The sequence below is a fragment of the Myiozetetes cayanensis genome, unplaced genomic scaffold (genome assembly GCF_022539395.1).
Source record: "Myiozetetes cayanensis isolate MyiCay16 unplaced genomic scaffold, myiCay2020 scf6-25, whole genome shotgun sequence".
Taxonomy (NCBI): Eukaryota; Metazoa; Chordata; class Aves; order Passeriformes; family Tyrannidae; genus Myiozetetes; species Myiozetetes cayanensis.
Genome location: NW_026087853.1, coordinates 61,822,844 through 61,842,052, shown reverse-complemented (window position 1 = coordinate 61,842,052; position 19,209 = coordinate 61,822,844). Strand labels below are relative to the sequence as shown.

The 19,209-nt window shown below is 41.3% G+C and overlaps 1 protein-coding gene across 1 annotated transcript in view; it reads right to left on the bottom strand.

Annotated features, from left to right (window-relative positions):
• SHANK2 (SH3 and multiple ankyrin repeat domains 2) overlaps window positions 1–19,209 on the bottom strand; it is a 297,119-nt gene that overhangs the window by 4,318 nt on the left and 273,592 nt on the right. The window contains 4 exon segments of the mRNA XM_050334887.1: window positions 10,110–12,525; window positions 13,630–13,741; window positions 14,988–15,118; window positions 15,351–15,410. Coding sequence (XP_050190844.1) covers window positions 10,110–12,525; window positions 13,630–13,741; window positions 14,988–15,118; window positions 15,351–15,410 — 2,719 coding nt within the window.

The following is a 19,209-nucleotide window of genomic DNA, read 5'->3' as shown; positions in this document are numbered from 1 at the left end:
ATGGGAATGCTCAAATATTTCCGTTTTTTAATGAGTTAAAAGTATAAAAAACTATATTATGAAATCTTCCCCAGAAAATAACAACCAATGGTAAGCAATAGTTCAAAACAAAACCTTTACTTATGAGTTCAGAAAAACACCTCCCAGAGCAAATTCTTCCTCTTTGAGGCCACACCAAATTAACTCCTGGTTAAATAAGAAACACCAAGTGGATCAAACTCTTGTGCTCCCTGTGAAGTGTGATCAGGAGTTGACCTTCCCTTCATCATGTGGAGGGCTGGGATCCTTCAGTTCAGCTTTAACCCACTGGTTTTACATATAACATAGTTAATGATAGTTGTAGAAAGTTTCAGAAGCAATGGACGTTGGATCTTTGGGCATCTACCCAGTGAATTTTACAGTCTGTTTGTACTTTAGGGTATGTTTATAGTCCCATTTGTTCACTGAACATGCCCCACAAGCTCCTCTTACTTCCCTTTCTATTCAGCTGGACTTTTTGTGCTTTAAACATGAAACACTCCCTCTAGGGTTCCTAAAAAGACTTTGTGACCATTTCATTCTACACAGAAATTATACTTTGGCAGTTGCACTACAAAATTAAGGAGACAAAATCCTTGCTACTGCGCATGCCCAAAGGTGATGTAGTTGTGATCAAGTTTTGACTAAAGAAAATGAATTTCAGATTACAAACTAAGCAGGCATGAAAGGCTTGCTCTGACACCCAGGCTGACAGGGTGGGTGAAGGAATAAGCAGGTCTGCTTTTGCCTGGTGGCTACAGAAGCAAATTTAGAAGGTTTGGGTCTGTTCATATCACAAAATGTTTAACCCCACAGCCCTCATTCCCATGAGAAGGGTCTGCCAGTCAGTGCGTGTGCTCTTCAGGACCTTCCACAGAACTCTTAAGCGCCTTAAGCTCCAGAGTTTTTTACTTCAAAAATATCCTGCCAACTGGGAAAACCTTCAGACAACTAATTTAAAGCACTTGCAGGCCAAAGGAGGGATTTATTTATCCTTGAAGCAATGCCATGGACTCCAGGGGATGATCTGGCTGATGCTGTAGTGAGATTTCCACTCCAGGCCCTGACTGAAGCCCTCTGTTCTTGAGTGCCACATTGCCCTCAGGCCTGACATGTCCTGCCTGGGCAGAACTGAAGATGACTTGAGTGCATGATGTCACATACAAATGCTTCCACTGATCCTGCAGATTCACTGCTGTACAGAAAAGAGCTTATGAAACGAAAGGAAGACCAGGATTCTGGAACCCCTACAGTTAAAAAGTGCTGGTATTAAAGAAACTGTGGTCTTACTCCTAAGTCACTGCTTAAACCTTTTGTGTTAATTGCCACCAAATGAAACACCAAAAATGATCCACACAGCAGGGGGCAAAGTCCACCTCTGTTCTCTCTGAGGTATGTCCCCCCACCACTAAATGGGCTGTATAATGAGAGACCCTTTTTTGTTCCTCTGCCCTGAGTAATCGTGGTGGCTTTTCTCCTGCCAGCAGAACATTGGGACTGCTGGGAAGGGAGATGTGGCACACAGGGTCATTCTGCCTCACTGGGTCTGTTCCCCAGTGCCATGTAGTTGGGAAGGCGGGGCAACTTGGCTTTAGTCACCCACATTCTGCCTAGAAGAGTGGTTAAAATTTTAAAAAAGATGGTGGTGCCAGCACTTCTTCGCCACCTACCCTAACCTGTTCCCCTTGGGACGTACAATCCATCACCAAAATGAAAAAACATAGGCAGCTCACCCGCGGCATTGATAAAAGTGAGGTTATTAATCCCTTTCTCTCACACTGCAGCCCCAAAAGCCCTGAATTGGAGACCTCCTTCAGTGATTTCTTGCTTGGCTGCTGGCTGTGGTGAGCTCTGACAGCCACACGCTCCCTGCATGCCCTCTGGGGCTCTGGCACACAACGAACCATCCCAGACACCAGGTAACTGCAGCACTGCCACTCCAACATTCCCAGCACACGCTCCTGACATGGGGAGTCCATTCAAACAAAGCTCCAACACCATGTTATTAGAAAAGCGCTAAGAATAATTTCTTGGAGCACATACATTTTATTCACAGGAACAATCCCACTGATTTGCACAGGTTGTTCCATATACTTCAATGGGAACAGGGGGATCTTTCTGAAAGATTGGTACTTTGCTTAAACCTCAGTAGGAACAACACTTCTGGCACTTGTGGCTTTGTAATTTGACAAAGAAAGGAAACACTTGGCAAGGTTTTGACTGTTTCCTGTGATTTTTCAGAGCTTAATGGCTCTCATTGTCTTCTAGCGCTGGAGCTAAGCATTCCTACAAATATAAACTCTATGGCAAGAAACTATTATATCCTACTAACCAAGGGAAGCAAGCTATTTCTACCTACTTTACCTTAGCATGAGGAGTCTCACATTAATTACTAAGGCATGATATAATTTTAAGTCAAAAAAAAGCCTGCTTTGAAAAAGGCTGGGGTAGTGACGGCAAGAAAAGCAGAATGAGCTTTGTAAAAATGTGGAAATGAATACCTGATCTTTACCTGCAATCACCCTTCTACTTTACTTTCCTGTCTTGCAAGTAATAGCAATTATGGTTTTGCATTCACCCCCATCGTGGCAACATCAAATGGATGATGAAAATCCATCTTCGTTTATGCTAGATCATGAAAGATAATTTTTTTTAATTGACTTACAGCTACAGACTCAGTGTACACCTTCTGCTTTGTAACTCAGTTTTGCTGGTTCTCTTCTATTTTTCCTCCTATAGACTCCCTGTTCATCCCCGTTCAGGAAATCACTGTCACTGTTCCTTTAAATAAAGCATATTAAACTAAATCAAACTCCCCCAAAGCGTGTGTTCTTATTTTAAGCATTCCTTAGCTAGTGTTCTCTACCCTTTCCAGCCCCATGGGCAGGAATACTGGGTGAGCAAAGCAACCCAGGCTGTGTGGTCCTTTGCCTTCTGTCAGCCTGGATCAAAGTGGTGGCTTCACATGGCTGGAAGCAGCAGCAGATCCAGGGGCATCTTCCTTTTTTCAAGCCATAGGCTGAGGACTGCTGACCATCACAGTAAAACTCTGGAGCAGAGATAAGAATTTTGTTTATTTTAGCTGATCCATGACGTTTCAATACCAGCTCAGTTTACCATGTGAGTTGTGCAGCTCTTCTAAAATTAACCCTTTTATCCAAATGCTCAGGAGCATTTCTTTAACATAGACAGTCTCAATCCTACAGCAACACCCCCTTTTCAAGGAGGTTATTAGCTCTCCTACACACTTGGGAACGTGGAACAAGTCTGTGGGTCTGTGTTCCCACGGCTGCAGCAGCTCTCCTGTCTAAGGACAAAGTTTTAAGCACAGCAACTTGAGGTCACTGCTGCCTCCAAAATTATTCAGCAACCTGCAAGAGTGAGATTGTGCTCAGTTCCCAGCTGCTGCGCTTCAGACAGCTCTGCTCCCAGCACAGCCCTCAAGTGAAGGTCCAAAAGTCTGCTGAAGCCCACAGTGGCACTTCCAGGCTTTCACTTCCAAGCCTTTAATTCTGAGATTACTTTTTTCATTCTTTTCCTCCTTTTTTAACCTGCCATATCAACTCCAGCATGTTATAGAGACTGTTGCACTGTAATTGTAACCCAAGGGAAAAAACAAGGATATTTATGTAACTTCTATGCCTCCTAAATTATAATTTAGAACATCTCCAGTACAATCTGTGGTGCAGACACAGCCTTGAAACCATCATCTGTCTTGCATTTTCTGGTTGATTTGTATCCTGGTCAAGAAGGAGCAAGCACATTCCAGCTGGAGAGCAGGCATGGTTTGCTGCCTTATGGGTTTTCCAGATTTTCAATAGGAGTAATTTCTTATGCCTTATTTGATCATCTGTTATCCTAAACACATTAAATCCATATTAAACCTGCCAAACCCCAAATTTCATTTTAAAAAAGGTGAAAAGTCTGATAATTATTTTAAATAAAATTTGCTCTGTTAGAATCAGCATATGGTAGTAATTTATAAACATTTGCTGCTGTGAGACTGCACTGATTGCAATGCCCATTATGTTGCCTCATATTAAAATCAAAATATATAACCTATGTGTCACCAAGTATAAAAGCCATCAACGCAGCTCGTAGGCAAGAAATTATTTTAAATTTTAAATTATATTTGCAGGATTCAAATTTACTGTTAACTTAATATCAGAAGCAAATCAGTGAAAGAGGGTATGGTGGGGCAGCTCCCATGGAAAAACCCCAAAAAACATCATGCTCAGCTCATGGGAGCTGTTTTATCCTGCAACTTGCCAAAAGACTTGCTGGTTCTGACACAGTTCTTCCATTCTACCAGAGAAAATATATCTTAACAACCAAGAGAAGCAACAAGTGGGTCCATCACAGAGGTACTGAGAGAAATTAACTTCTCTGATTTTTGAGACCACACAAACCCCAAACTTCGCCTTCATCTCTCCTAGTATTTTTACTTTCTTTTTGGACTGTCAAGGGAAAATTGTATGGTAGGAAAGTAAGACAATAATTGTCTGTTTTGGGGGAAGATGAAGAACAAGGGCTGACATGATGACTGGCAGGATACAGAGCTTCTCATAATGGTGTTATTTTAGGGAGAAGAATTGAGAGATGTTTGGTGTCTGTTGAGAGTAACAACGCTGTGCAGTTGGAGGGAAGAATAATCAGGAGGGTCTGTAGGAGCCTGTCTGTTCCAGAGTTTCCATGCGAATAACACAGCGGTCTGGAAATCAGAAGAAAAGGGAGGCTGCTGATGAGGGGCACAGTCCCAGCCCTCTCTCCTTCCAGAGTGGCAGGGAAAAGGGGAGCTGGAAGGGGAAAGGGGGAGAAATCCCACAGACTCCAGGGAGAAAAGGTTCAACAGTGACAACTTAATGATATCAAGGGATGGTTTGTCTTTACTTTTAGCCTCACACTGGTGTACAAAACTGCAGTAATCATCCCTTCCCATCCCTACATCTTCAAAAATCCAGCAGAATTTGAGCACCTTTGAAAATTCACACCCCTTTACGTGTTCAGGAATCTTTTCTTACATGTTCATGTTATTAAAAATTTTCTGAATACTTCTTGGATGAATGCGGCTTTTATTTCACCTTGAAATGACATCCTACTCCTGTTTTTAGGATGAATACCATTTCTGGATTAGATGATCTAATCCACATTGCACTGAGTAATGAAGTCAACACCAAAGTCACTAAAATGCAATAACAATGAGTTAAAAAGAAGCAGAATGTACAATATAGAATACTCTATGCTTTATGGTCGGCACTTACTTCCATGGCACTTCAGCATGACCCTCCTCTGACAACAGCAGTCATGACAGCAAATAAAAATGACAAAATGGAATGACTGAAATTGCAGAAATTACTGACAAAGCAAGCAATTCTGTGAAAGTGGTTGAGAAATGGTTAACAACATGAAATGAGTCTACTGAGAAAGCAGCTGAGTGAAAAATCAAGGCTTGAGAACTATACCACCTATTTCATCAATTGCAAGACCCAGACATCCTTTAAAACAAACCACTGTAGGATCAGTCCTTGGATTTGCTGCTAAGCAGGACTTGCTTCTAAGTTCAGTTCTGCCTTATCTGTTTGTGAAAAGAACTGGAACTTTTTCAGATACTCAAGAAAAAAATAATTCAGAGATGGCCAAAACCACTGTCCAAGGACAGTTCCACTTTTAATACTTGTTATTCCAACACAATACAGGTTATTTTTCTTAGAGGACTCAATTCCGCCTGGTTAAGCGTCCTCCACGACTCCATATTTATAATGAGCATTTCCCACTACCAGGAGTGATGCCATCTCGCCCCAGAGGCCACAGGCACATTGTGCAAACACAGCCAGAGGAATACAAGCACCGTTTGAACTAGAAATTGTTTCTCCCTGTGGCAAAGCTACCGATCATTTTGGTACCAGTGCTGGGAGGGAGCAGCAGCAGTTGTTGTATTATTCTTTATTAATACGTGGAGCCAGGATGCTGTTTTCACTGGGGGCTGTGTTTTCTCTCCCCAGCAGCCACAGAGTCTATCCTGTGTTAATCACGCTGACATTATTCAGCGGATCTCACAGGCTTGCACTTGATCACCACGTTGCTACGCAACTGCCGGGTTCACAGACAGAGCCAGCACTCCTCCCTTCACCTGATAAAAACCCCGCCTTTCTCTTGTCCTCAGTTCTTTTATCAGCTCCTTGTAAAAGCCAGTAGTCTCTTGAGTGAATTCATAGCACAACTGTATTTCTAGCACCACGGTCGACACTACACGTTCTGTCCTTGCTGAGAGCAGAGCGTCACCTGCCAAGGCAGGTGTTCCCTCCCTAGGTCTTCCCAGAGCTGCACATGAGCATGTCCAAATTTCAACACAGGAATCACAACCAGAGTTCATCACTGGGGCTTTAGTTCCAGGTGTTTGGGTCAAACAGAGTCCCATATTCAAACAACCATCAACGTTTTCTGTAAGGCAAGATGAGGAAAACTGGAGGGAGTGATGGTCAGATATTGGGACCTGACTACGCAGAGACACCAGATTAAAATCTCTATCTATGGCCATAATTTCTTAAATTTTTTAAAGCAAATGATGGCCAAAATTGGGAGTGGAATCTCTGTTCTCAAATCTTCTGACCAAACTATGCTTTTATTAGTACAAAGTAAGCAAGCACATCCTCTCGCTTCTTCCTCCTTTTCCTTCTCCTACCAGACTCCTCTTTTCTATCCTGTGGCTGGTCACTGCCACTGAGAAGCAGATGGTTTCCAGCCAAACGTTTCCAGGCTCTATTTAAAAATCTTGAAACTCGGTGTCTCCACAAGAACCACGGAAAACTATAAATAAAACTGTGTAAAATTACTGCTAAACCCATGTGCAGAGAATAAAAGCAAGTTTATTCTTGCTGTATGTAATGTAATAATTGAGAAATGCTGCTCTGTACTGTAGGATGATCTCTTCCTAATCCTCAAAAAAAGATATTTTTATGGGTTTCTGTGGCAAGAGCTATCTACAGTTTAATTCACCCCTGTACAACCCTAACAGGGCAATTGCTGTGAGTGAACCACAGCTGTGCATCTACTGTGCAAAAGGCTGTGCAAAAGGGATTTTTAGGGATATTTAGTATTCCGCTCTGGAAATTCCAGTCTATAACTTCATGTATGGGCCAATAAGCAAATATATGTTTTTAATTTCATCAGGCTGCTTGTGCTGTGAACATCACCCAAGCAAGCCTATGAACGTTGTTCCTATTTATAACACTTCCCAATCCCTCTCTTTGGCTAAGGGATGGGAACAGGCATACTCATTTTTTATCATTTTTCCTTTAGCACAGCTAACGAGTTGTTCTTTAATTTAGCAGAATCCATGCTTTTCATGAGCTAAAATTCCTTTCTCCCTTTCTAATGCAACCTCACAGGGAAGGGCTGCAAGCTCTGCAATTGGCTGTCATAGGCTTTACAGTCTAAAAGAAAAAAAACCCAAGAAATTCTAGGAATTTTACCTTTAAAATTTAAATATTAGCTTTCATACTTGAAATTTTCACAAGGTGGTATTCCTTGGTCATAATATTTGACAGCTTTGTAAAAAAATTGTGTCAGTTGTGCAAATGGGCTAGAAAGGCTGTAATTTATTTAACTTTTAAAAGACAAGGCAGGAGTAAAAGCAGTAAAAAAAAAAAAAGGCATTTACCAAGCATCAATGGCTTATGCTGCTCCCTCTTTCACACTCTTTATCAGTCTGAGAAATCGATCCTCTCTCATCCACCCCTGGCATGTGGGGATGGTTTTGCACAGGGAGAGGGGAAGGTCCTGCGTGGCTCCAGGGGGTGGGTTCTGAATCTACAGCTGATCTTCTGCATTTCCATTTCTCTACCTCATTCTTGTTGAGATGAAAAGTAATTGCCTGCAGCACCTTTCCAAACATACTTTTAATATCTGTGGGTAGCTGGTTCTCCTCTGCTAGCTCCTGCATATCATTTCACTTAAAAAAGAGATCCTAAATAACCTTTTCTGATCGTTTTAGCATCTTCAGTTAACCTCACAATTAAAAAATAACGTAATCACAGCAATTTAGAAAACAGAAGGGAACAAAATACAGCTCTCTTTCCTCCTGTTCCCACCAGGAATTCTGTTTTCTCCCACAGCCAAATGGCAGCCAAGAGTTTTGCTGCTCTGTGCCACTGCCAATTTATCCTATTTATTCCCTCATAGCTCTTGGCATTGTTACATCCCAGGATCCTCTCTCTGATTTGCAAAGATGTCTGTTTGCTTTCACTTTTCAGGAAAGAAGTAGGATTCAGCCATGCTGAAATAATGCTTTGGGTAGTTTTGTTTCCAAATTGAGCCTCTGTATTCCATAATGAAGACTAAAGAATTTGCCAAACCTGAGTTGGACAGAGTTACAAATTTATATTACTTTTCTGTCCTTGAGTTTTTTGATTTTTTCCTAAGTCGGATCTTTCTCTAAAATGTAACATACGGGGCTACTCTTCCTTATGTAATAGTTTGCTTTTCTCCAATGAAGTGGTATAGTTTTTAATTTTTTCCAGTTTTTACAATTTTTAAACATATTTTCTCAAAAAATGTATTTACTTCTACTTTTCATTTTTCTCTCAGTAATAATAATACTTTGATATCTTTACAGTACATTGTAGTTGGTTGCTTCAGTTATTTTCTAATAAAATAGGGATGGTAAAGATCTCCACTGTAACCTGGAAATACCTATCAGCTTAAAAATACAAGGTGATAAATAATATTATACATATGAAGCTAAAGGCAACATGGTCATGGGGCTTAACAAGAAACATAGAATCACAGAATCAGTCAGGTTGGAAAAGACCTCTGAGATCATCAAGTCCAGCCCTTGATCCAACACTGCCGTGGTTACCATACCACATGATCAATGTCTAGCAAAAATAGTATTTTTTTTCATGTATGAAGTTTTTTCCTGTACAGCCAACTCAGTTTCCGCTCCAGTTAGTCAAATGCCACTGACAAGAATTACAGAATTTCAGTGTTCTATTTCCATTCTAAAAATTGTATTACCCCCCATCACCAGTTTGATGACTTCCACCTTGCAGGAAATAATACGAATACCTGAGGCTGAGGCTGTTGATCACACTGTTTTCTGAATGAGCAATCATTTGCAATCAACAGAGCCAGCCTTCCCCTAAAAATCAAACTATCTTCATGCATGCAAAGTACAGCAGCTTTTCAAAGGCTGAGTTATTTATTAACCAGCAGAATAATTCTAATAAAATTTTCCTTTCTGTTTGTTTTTGTTTGGGTTTTTTTGTTTGTTTGGTGGGTGGGGTTTTTTTGGTGTTTTGTTTTGTTTTGTTTTTGGTGACTGGATTTCATGAAATTATGTCCATGTTCCACAAAATTACTTGTACATTTCCCCAGTGGTGTTTGGCTTCTGTTACTTCTCACTTAAGTACCTTTTGGAAACCACTTACACGTGAATGTATTGCACTGCCCTGCCAGGGACACCTTCAACCTGTGAACATCAGGGACTATTCACTAACCAGAAAAAGGCAGAACTTAAGCCCCCTAGTACTAAGTGGCAGAGATGCTAAATTAACTTTTTAGTAATAACACGAACAGCTCACAGTGATTTCAATGAGTAATTTTCTAAAATACCTTTATGCTTTATAGTAAAATAGATTCTGAGAGGTCTCAGCATGAATCAAATGACACCACACAGTGAATGTGAAGGAACCCTAGGCAAAACCATGTTTTACCTGTTTGAAGCCAAAACAGCTTATGGGACTGAAGGAAAAATAAATTACCACATTAAAAAAAAAAAAAAAAAAAAAAAAAAAGAGAGAGAAAAATACTACTTAAAAAGAAATGCAAGTGAGTTACATTGGAACAACTGAAAGGTTTGTGCAAACTGTCTTTAAAGTTGGAGAAGACTGAGAAAACTCCTCTCCTATGGTGTGGGCTAAACAAATATTGACAATGTAAGAAATTCTTGTCTGATATAGACTATTCATTAAGCAAATACATAGAACAGACTACACTCTCCTCTAATCTACATGATTTACAGGCGAAGTTAGTGAGGGGTTGGCAAAAAAATCAAACCTTTTTGAGGAAATTATTTGGTTAATTACTTTTACCTTGTACTGAGACTTGCAGTCTTTGTTCCGGTCGGTGACTCCAATCCCTCCCCTGGCTTTGAGGATTTCTCTCTGTTCATTTGCTGGAGTATTGAGTTCAATTCACTAATAACATTAGCCTTGGGGCCTGAGAGAATCGGGCTTTTCACCTCTGGCACATCCCCCCATAGCTTGGATGTCCTTTGGGGGACAACTTTAGCCATGTTGGGCTGGGCAGTGATGGGAGGTGGGGGTGGAGCGGGAGGAGGGATCACAAAGCTGTCCACAGTCTCCTCGATCAGCGCGTCCTTGTAAAGTGCATTGCTTTTGTTGATTATGGGCTTCATTTTTGGCTTAGGAGGTACTGGGGGTTTGTCCACCAGAAATGTTTGCCCATCTGCATAGACTGTACAAGTATCCACGTTCTCCCCCCCTTCCGAAGATAAGGTAGAGATGCTGGACACCGTTGAGATAGTGCTGGTTGTCTCTAAGTGATGGTCACTACTACTTCGGCTGTCTACCTCCTCAATCCCAGAGTCAGTGACGTTATCAAAGCTGTCAGGGGGTGGCAGAAAGGAGGCAGGCAAACAGTTTGAAAGACCCACTTGCTTTTTGCTTTCTAGGGAATTTGTTGGCTGGCTGGGGACAAATGGTGCGGGTGAGGGTGTGCCATTCTTCCTCTGTGCGACCAGGTCTGTCAGAGCCGACCCAGAAACCGCGCGGTCATCGGGGATATCGAAGCTGTTGGCAAACTCCAAGGGAGGGGGCAGTGGCTCAGTGAACATAAACTCTTCATCAATATCCACAGATGCCAAGGGTGGGGGGGGGATACGGAAGGGCAGGATGACAGGGTCGTCGACAGAGCTTGCTGCCACGATGGTTTTGCAGGGAGATACTGATGGCTCGGGTGCAGCAGGTGCATTCAGCTCACTTTCTTCCACTTCCTCGCTCCCTTCTACCCTCTCCGGTGGGGAGTTTTCAGGACATGGCTCCCTCTCAGCTTCCTTTTCCTCCTCATCTTCAGGCATATCGTCCGACTTTGCTGTGTCCACGGTATGAACCATCAACAAACCAGCTGACTTCTGCTGCGAGGTATCCACAATGTTTATCAACATGTTCTTCTTCTCCTCAGCTTTCTTTTCTTTTCCTGCATCCGTTTCATACTTGTTCTCAGTCTCCTGTCGTCTCAACAAGCCACGGGTGTTTTGCCTCGTGACAGTGGCAGTAACAGGAAAAGTCGTTTCCATGTTGGGTCTCAGCTTTGTATCGATGTAAAGCGGTTTATTAAGGTCTGTTTTGACAGTGTCTCCTTTGCCTGGAATCTGCTGTGTTTGTTCTTTCATGGCTCTGTCCCTGGCAGAGAGCGCAAGGGCTAGTGGTGAGTTTGGATCCAACAGCTTCCCTGTGACTGGGTGGACGTAACTCTCCGGGCTGGATGCGTTTGTGGACTTGGCTGCCACTGCACTGTTGTCAGTACCTTTCATTTTGGACGAGGCATTTAATGTCCTTGAGTCACTCTGATTGCTGGGCTCACTGCTATTGAAGAGACTTTCAGGCTCTCTGGGTGCAGGAATTGGTGATGGCGACATGAGCTGTCTGAAACCATCCTCACTACTGAACATTACTTCATCGGTGAACTTAGATTGCCTCATACGTGGTGTTGGTGGGGTTAGCCCAACATCCTCATCTCCCAGGTCTGTGGAAAGGAAGGCTGGAGAATTCCTTCTCGCTTCCAGCCTCTTTTCCCTGTCCCTCACTGCCCCTGCAATGGCTGCTGCAAACGGACTGCTGACACCCAAGCTGTCGTCAGGCCGGAGCTGCCCCGGTTGCTCTGAAGACTGAGGATCGATTTCCATGCTGCTCCCTTGGCTGCTTTTCCCACTGCTGCTGGTGGATGGCTCTTTCACAATGATTGTTGGGATTGGAATAGAGCAGGTCTTTTCCGGACTGTCCTCAACGTTGGATTGTTTCACCAGCATCCCCTTCCGCCTCGCTGGTTTGGCTGGCACATAAACTGCTTTGCTTGCAATCTTCCCAACCTCAGAATACGGATTTTCTGGCATCTGACCCCTCTTGTTCCTGAAATTTGCCTGAGATGCGGCACTTCGACTATACAGGTCTTCTGAGTCCAGAGAGTATCGGTCCAGCTCTCGTCTGTAATAGATCCCTTTGTCCCTTATCATTGTTCCCACACTCTCAGGCCTAACCAAGGAAATTTTTGCACCTGAATTCTGGTTAAATGGAGGTTTAATAGTTCCATAGCTCCTTGTTGTGAGGGATTTGGGGGAATTGTACAGAGAGGGAGAAGGTGGTGGTGGTGAAGGAGGTAAGGACTGTGGTGGTGGTGGGATATCTTCAGAGGTGTCAGGCATTGATAGACTTCTGGTAAACTTCAGCATAGGAGGAGCCAGAAACTGCCGTTCTTCCTCTGTTATTCCTAAAAAAGTGAGAAAGTATATTTAAAACACTGTCTTCGACCGGGATCCCTCTGCATTATTACTGTATCATTTCTGTATCCAACCCAAAATGCCAGGGTGCATTTCCCATGACACAAGGCATATGCAAAATTCTAAAGGATGTCTTTTGGTTGGTTTTCTACATAGGAATTCTTTCCTGTTGGACTTCCAGGTGCTAGAATTGAAAAGGATGCTACAGAGTTTTAATTAAACCGATCACTGATGTGTAGGCAAATGTTTGGAGTTTATGTATCATCAAGGCAGCAGTAGAGAAGCACATTTTCTAAGAAAATTATTGAAGAGGGAAGATGTTCTGTGCAGAAGAGTAGCTTCTGCCTTGCTCTAGCACTCTATAAAATGAATATAACAATGCAACTTGGAAACCTAATGAATTTTTGAGATGCATTTGGAATTTGGCAAGGGGACTGTGAAGATCCTATTGGGGACAAAAATCATGTTTCCTTACAAAGGATGACATTATATTATTACAAATACAGCTTTTAACGCAAATAAACCCGTAATACTGGGGGTAATTTGGATGCTAATTTTACATCAGCATAATGTGTTTCTAAATTGATAAAAATCGCTACTAAGATTGTTACCAAGAAAAAAGCAAACCCAAATTTGGTCTGTTTTGGTCTGTTCTTCCTTTCTTTGTTGTACAATCTTCTATTGCCATAATTTGATATGAAAAAAAGGGTGAATTTTAGTCCATTTGATCAACAGGATTGTTTTGTAAACTACACAGCATTACAGCGCTTTTACCTCAATAACAAAGAAAAAAGGGGTAACATTTTGCCCTAATGCTTTGCAAAGGGCTTGTACTGATCTTTTTTTTCCTTGTTAGAGGTAACATTCTAAAGAAAACAATTAAATTATAATTCCATACTTGGCTACCACCATCAAAGCAGAATGTGGAAATTACATCACCTTACACACAAACTTCTTTTCTCGTGAACTTTGTATAAAAATTAAAGTCACTCACTGAGGCAAAGGTGTTGGAGGACTATGCTTTAAGAAAGAAACAAAGTTACTACAAGTATATGATTAATGCACAAGCAAACTATACATGAGAAGCATTTTACCTATAGATTTTTGTCTCCTCATTGTACCCCGAGGTATACCCAGAAAAGGACCTTGAGGACTCCCTGGTACAGTGGGCGTCATCACAGCAATACCCTGTCTCTCATACATGGACTACAAAAAAGCAAACAGAAACCCCACAAGCATTAAAGCATGAATGTCTCTCTCACATGTAAATAACTCTTCTGTCATAGCTGCTAATCCATTATCCCTTTTACTTTGAATTCCTATGGAAAACAACAAAATCAGTGTTGTTTTGGTAAGGAGGGGAAGAGAAAAGACAAAATGACCACAGTTGTAAGTGGATTTCCTTGAAATTATTTACGAGGCAATATATTAAAGTTTCCAGCATATTTTGAGTGCTGTAAGAAAATGGAAGTATGAGCAACTGATTTTAATTCATTCAATTCCAAAAACCCAACCACACACCCTGTAGCTATTAATGCTCCCTCTGTGTGAGCTCCCTTCACTTCTGAAGACCAGACTATTCTTGGAGTCTTGCATAGACTCAAGGTGTCTTGTACAATGTTACACTGGCAGTCAGCATCTCAGCTGGGAGATGAGGAATGCCACCTGAAACCCAATGTTCTCAGTTGTTCCTCCTTTTCATCACAAAACTATTTGTATTCTGCCTCTTAGAATAGTCTTAATTTCCTTCCACTCTGAGCTGCTGCAAACAGAAAGTGCTTGTTACATCAGGACTGATGCTCTTTCAGAGAGCTGGGTAAGGGAAAAATATATCTAAAATGCAATCAAACCAATTATTTTTTCAGGTGAAAAGTTTTGTGAGACCAAATCCTGCAACTAAACAATCCAATTTCAGAGTTCTGGAGTTTAATTTTAAATATGTGCTACACAATTAATGCCAATTCTTCCCTTACAAATCATCATGCATTATTTAATTGAGGTATTATATATGCCATTAGGAACAACAAAAACCTGCAGTAGGAGAAACTTTCACATTAGTAAGGATGGTGCGGGTACATTAACACTGGTGTTGAAACTGAAATAGCATAACCTTGACTTTCAGCATGTTTTTTGAACTTAGGCTTCGTGTTGTAATGATACCTTCAAGTTCAGAACTTGCTGGGGTCTCACCAGCTCAAATTCACATCTGCTTGAATAACACTGAGGGAGAAATACCACTGGTGTGACAGCCTCAGAATAAATAAGAGGACATAATGAGAAAGGTTTTATAGGGGTTTGTAGACTGTTCTGTCCCAAAACTATTAACAGAAATGCAGAGTAGACCATGCCTTAAAAGTTACAAGATAATAAAAGTAAAATGAGTTTATAAAGCCAAAAGACACCCTCCAACCAGTTCCAGAAATGAAAGCAGCTCTTCATCGCTCCTACTCACATTCATATCTGTAGCTGAGGGAAAACATCTACTAGAAGGCCTCTGTTTTATAGTTGCCACTCTCGAGTCCACAGTTGCATTGTCTGCAATTCTTGATGGCTTGGAAACTGGTACTATTTCATCCACCTTATCTGTAATATAAAAGTGTTCAGTAAAATAAATATCATTTGTCCAAAGAAACAGAAAAGTATTGCAGGGTCAAAGGAAGAGATTTACGTTTCAAAAAAATGCAAAGAAAAAGTTTTTTTGGCATTTTAACAAGGCAACGCTTGAGCATCATAAGTCGTGCAAGCCGAGCACTTTTTATTGCTGCTACATAACATGCATGCTTTAGTTTTAAGCCTGCATGCATTCAATGTTTACTTAGTGTGACTCGAAAAACAATCCTCTTCTTCAAACCTTCAAAATGTGAAGGGAGAATATCTATATAGAAATGGAAAGAAGACCTTTAGAAATAATGAATCCGTACAGCACTGTTTCAAATAGAGATAAGCAGACTGTACTTAGTCATCAGAATTTCAGTGATATTTTGGACAATAGCAAGTACTCCAGAAGTGCTCTTTTATGCCTATTCTCCTCAAGTAATAACATCCTAATCTATTCACTCTTTTGGACTTGTAGACTGCCATTACTAACTCCATTATTTGTTTAAATGAAACCTTTATATGTGGGTTTTTTTATTTTAATAACTGGACGGCTTGGGAATGTATTTAGTTGTGGTCAGAAACAGATCAAATAGGCAAAGTCCAAGTCTGAATGAGAGCTTCAACATTTGGATTTGGGATTCTGATCCACCATATGACATGACGGTAAACTATAGGGAGAACTTTATTCAGGATATTCCAAAGCCGAGTGCTGGTGTTAGTCCTGTTTCCAACTTTGGTCACAAACAAGCTCCATCAGCATTTATTACATTACTCCCTCAGACTGAAGACCTCAAAGTACCATATAATCAACTAACTATTGCCTGACAGTTCCTTTTTTTGCCCCTTCTGCTGCTATGAACCCAAGGCATGGAGAAATTAAACAAGTAGCTAAGCTACCAGAATAGTTTGAGTTTTGAATCTGTGCTAGAATCCAAATCATACCAACAGGTTTTCTTGCTACACCTTCCATGGTATTTGCTTCCCTGTAGCATGTTAATTTAGTGTCTTTTCCTTTGAAGTTTCACCAAAGTAAGGATTAGTTACATAGCCTGTGGTGTTTATGTGAGTGGAATACCTTAGCCTGGGCTTCCACAATGTGAGTCAGAGCAATGTTACTTTCAAGCAATTAAATCCATCTCCCAAATAATTGATTCTTTGCTCCAGCAAACAAGGGTAGTTACATTATTAGGGTACTAGAGACTTAAAAAAAACCAACAAACAAACAAAAAAACCCCAAAGAGTTTTTTGGCAGTGTTACTATGCCAAGCATTGGATTTAGGGATTTAAGTTTTACCTCTCACAGGAGAGCAGTGCACTCAGGGCCCTGGATATTGCTATGGATGGGAATAAGGCAGGAGGAAAAGAGCTTTTGATCCCTCTAAACAGTAGATCTGGATGATGCAAGGATGATATTTTAAATGGGAGAAGAAGAGAGGGAAAAACTTTTAGCCTTCAGGTTAGGAAGAAGGTTGTCCTAGAAGTGGATATTTCAATGTCACAGAGGGTCAGGGAGCAGGCAGGAAAGGAAAGGCTGAGCAGGACCAGTAAGCTGAACACTGCTGAAAACTGTCTCACAAGAGTAGTGTTGCTGTTTCTTTTCAATTGAAGTTAGTATTCAATTCTTTTCATTGGTCTGCTTTTTTTTTTTTTTTTTTTTTTGGTGGGATTTAAATCATCCAGTGGAAGGAGAAAAGGAAAAAAAAATTTCTTAAAATTATCATACGTATTCAAAAATAAAACAAACTTCGTATCACATTTCATAAAGACTTTGTTACACAAACTGTGAACTTCTGAAAGAAAAACATCTGTGCTTCTGCTCAGCAAAAGGCATCAGAAAGGAGCAGTGTAACCATGAATATTTGACCTCTACATCAAAAATATGGCCAAACTGCAGAATCACACTCAGGGGATCTATCACCAAGAGCTTCAGCTGGGCAGAGATTTCCTGTTAAGGCTCTCCCACCTTTGTTATCATCCCAGAAGCCAAACAACTGGTCTTTTGGATACAGAAAGAAGGAACTTTTGGAAACTGAAGCACTACATACTCAAAATCTGTACATAAGAAATATAAATATACCATGGAAGAACTGATCCCCTTTATTTTTAACAGACACATGTAACCATATACCCATTCAGACAACAAAAAGCTACAGGGAAAGAGTGATGAGGCCATGACAGACAATTGAAAAGCATGAAAATATTTGTTGGGGATGGAACACACATACCCTCCAACTGCACTGATTTTGCTAGACAATACGACTAGTCAGATCCTAATGTTGGATCTGAGCAAAATATCAGTTGGCACCAATTCTTAATACCATCTACTACTTTCACGTGGAAAAAAAACCCCTTGGTTTTGTGTAAATTTACTGCAGGTTTCTTGTCTGTAGACAGGTTCCCAGCCCTTCTCATTCTACGGTTGCTCCCATTGGAGTGCTGCTTTGTGCCTTGCCATGTCTAGCTAAAGCACTTGGAAATGGGAGAGGAAAGCAGGTAAAGCTTGAGCTGCTTTGCAAGGAACTCTTTAGTGCTTCCCTGCATAGCATCTGCAACTGCAGCACTACTACATTTCCTTTTTGCTCTGCTGCCTTTGGTCAAGAAGCAAAGGTTGAGTGGAGGTTGTTGTTTTGAGACTACAACAAAAAAGTGTGAAGCCATGGAAGCAGCCAGCACGAGGGAACAAGACTGGTTCTAAATGGCAGCAGCTACATGGCGGGTCCTGCAGAACAAATCAAAATCTTAACATCTAGCCACAACTGCACCACCCTTCTGAAGTGAAAGCACTGTGGAAAATAAAAAACATTCTCACTGCATTATCAAACATGCTAATTAGGCCAAACTGACTGGCTGGATTGTACTTAGTTTCACTCAAACTCATCCCAAAGAAAGAAGATGTAAACTTATTGGGACAAACCCTGTGCTTTGAACTGGGCTGTTCACATCCACAGCACCAGTGTGCAAACCACTTATGCACCAGAACCAGCTTGTTCAGAAGGCCACACGTACTGGAATAATTTGTCAGGCTCACTAATCAGCTTCTCTCCCAACTTCCTTGTGACCTCAAATACTCTGCAGCGCACACTTCTTGCACCAGTGAGATGGAAAAGCTTACAAGCTTATGTTGGAAGTTCTCTGAGGATAACTTTACAAGTAGTTCTGACAAAAGAGATATATATTAAAAAAAAAAAAAAGCCACAAAATAGATGCAGATGCAAAAATTGGCACATGGTGTGAAGAGTGTCACCAGTGTGGCCAAAGAAGCCTACCTCCAATGGCATTTTTACAAGTAACTCAGCTGGATGGAGGTGAAAGGGAAGAAATATTTGGTAGTGGAGAAAGCCTACACTCAAGGTCGGCCATGCCAGATGCAATTTCATCCTTATACCGGTCATTTAGCAAAGTACAGCCACAAGCACACACGCACACACACTTACATGGGAGCAATTTGTGGCTGACTGGTAGAATAACAAAATATGATCTGCTTTATCTTGCATAACCTCACAGAAAGACAGGGAAGAAGAGCCTATGTCTCATAGAGGCAGAGTGCACAGCTCGGTTGTAATCATAGAAGAGGATTTTTAAGCCTATGGTTGTTCTCTAGCATTTTCCATTCATCACTGCTTTGCCATATAAACTCTTCTGAACCTTCCCAAGAAGTTACAACGGCGTGTTGAGAGTCAAACATAGGAGCCATGCTACACCTGTGAGAGCAGGTCACCACCGCTCAGGGGCTCCTGGCAACAGCATCCTTTCAGAGAACTGTCAGGGATACCACATGGAAAAGCCAAGTCTGATGCCTCTGCATGCATATAGCAGTTTGAGTGCCACTAAATTAAATTCCCCCGAGAGAGGCAGCACCAACAGATATAAAATAATTTATTGCAAAGTGCATTTCCATCTGCCCTGTGGGTTACAAATGGGCCCCATGCTCTGCTCAGGGTGCCAGCCCTCAGGAAATTAGATGGCCTAAAGGCACAGAAAGTAGTTGTGTTTTATCAAGATGTAAGTCGTCTCTGATGAGAAGCTCTTAATCACAGACAGAGGAGCATAGTACCCAACAGCGTGTCATGACTTTT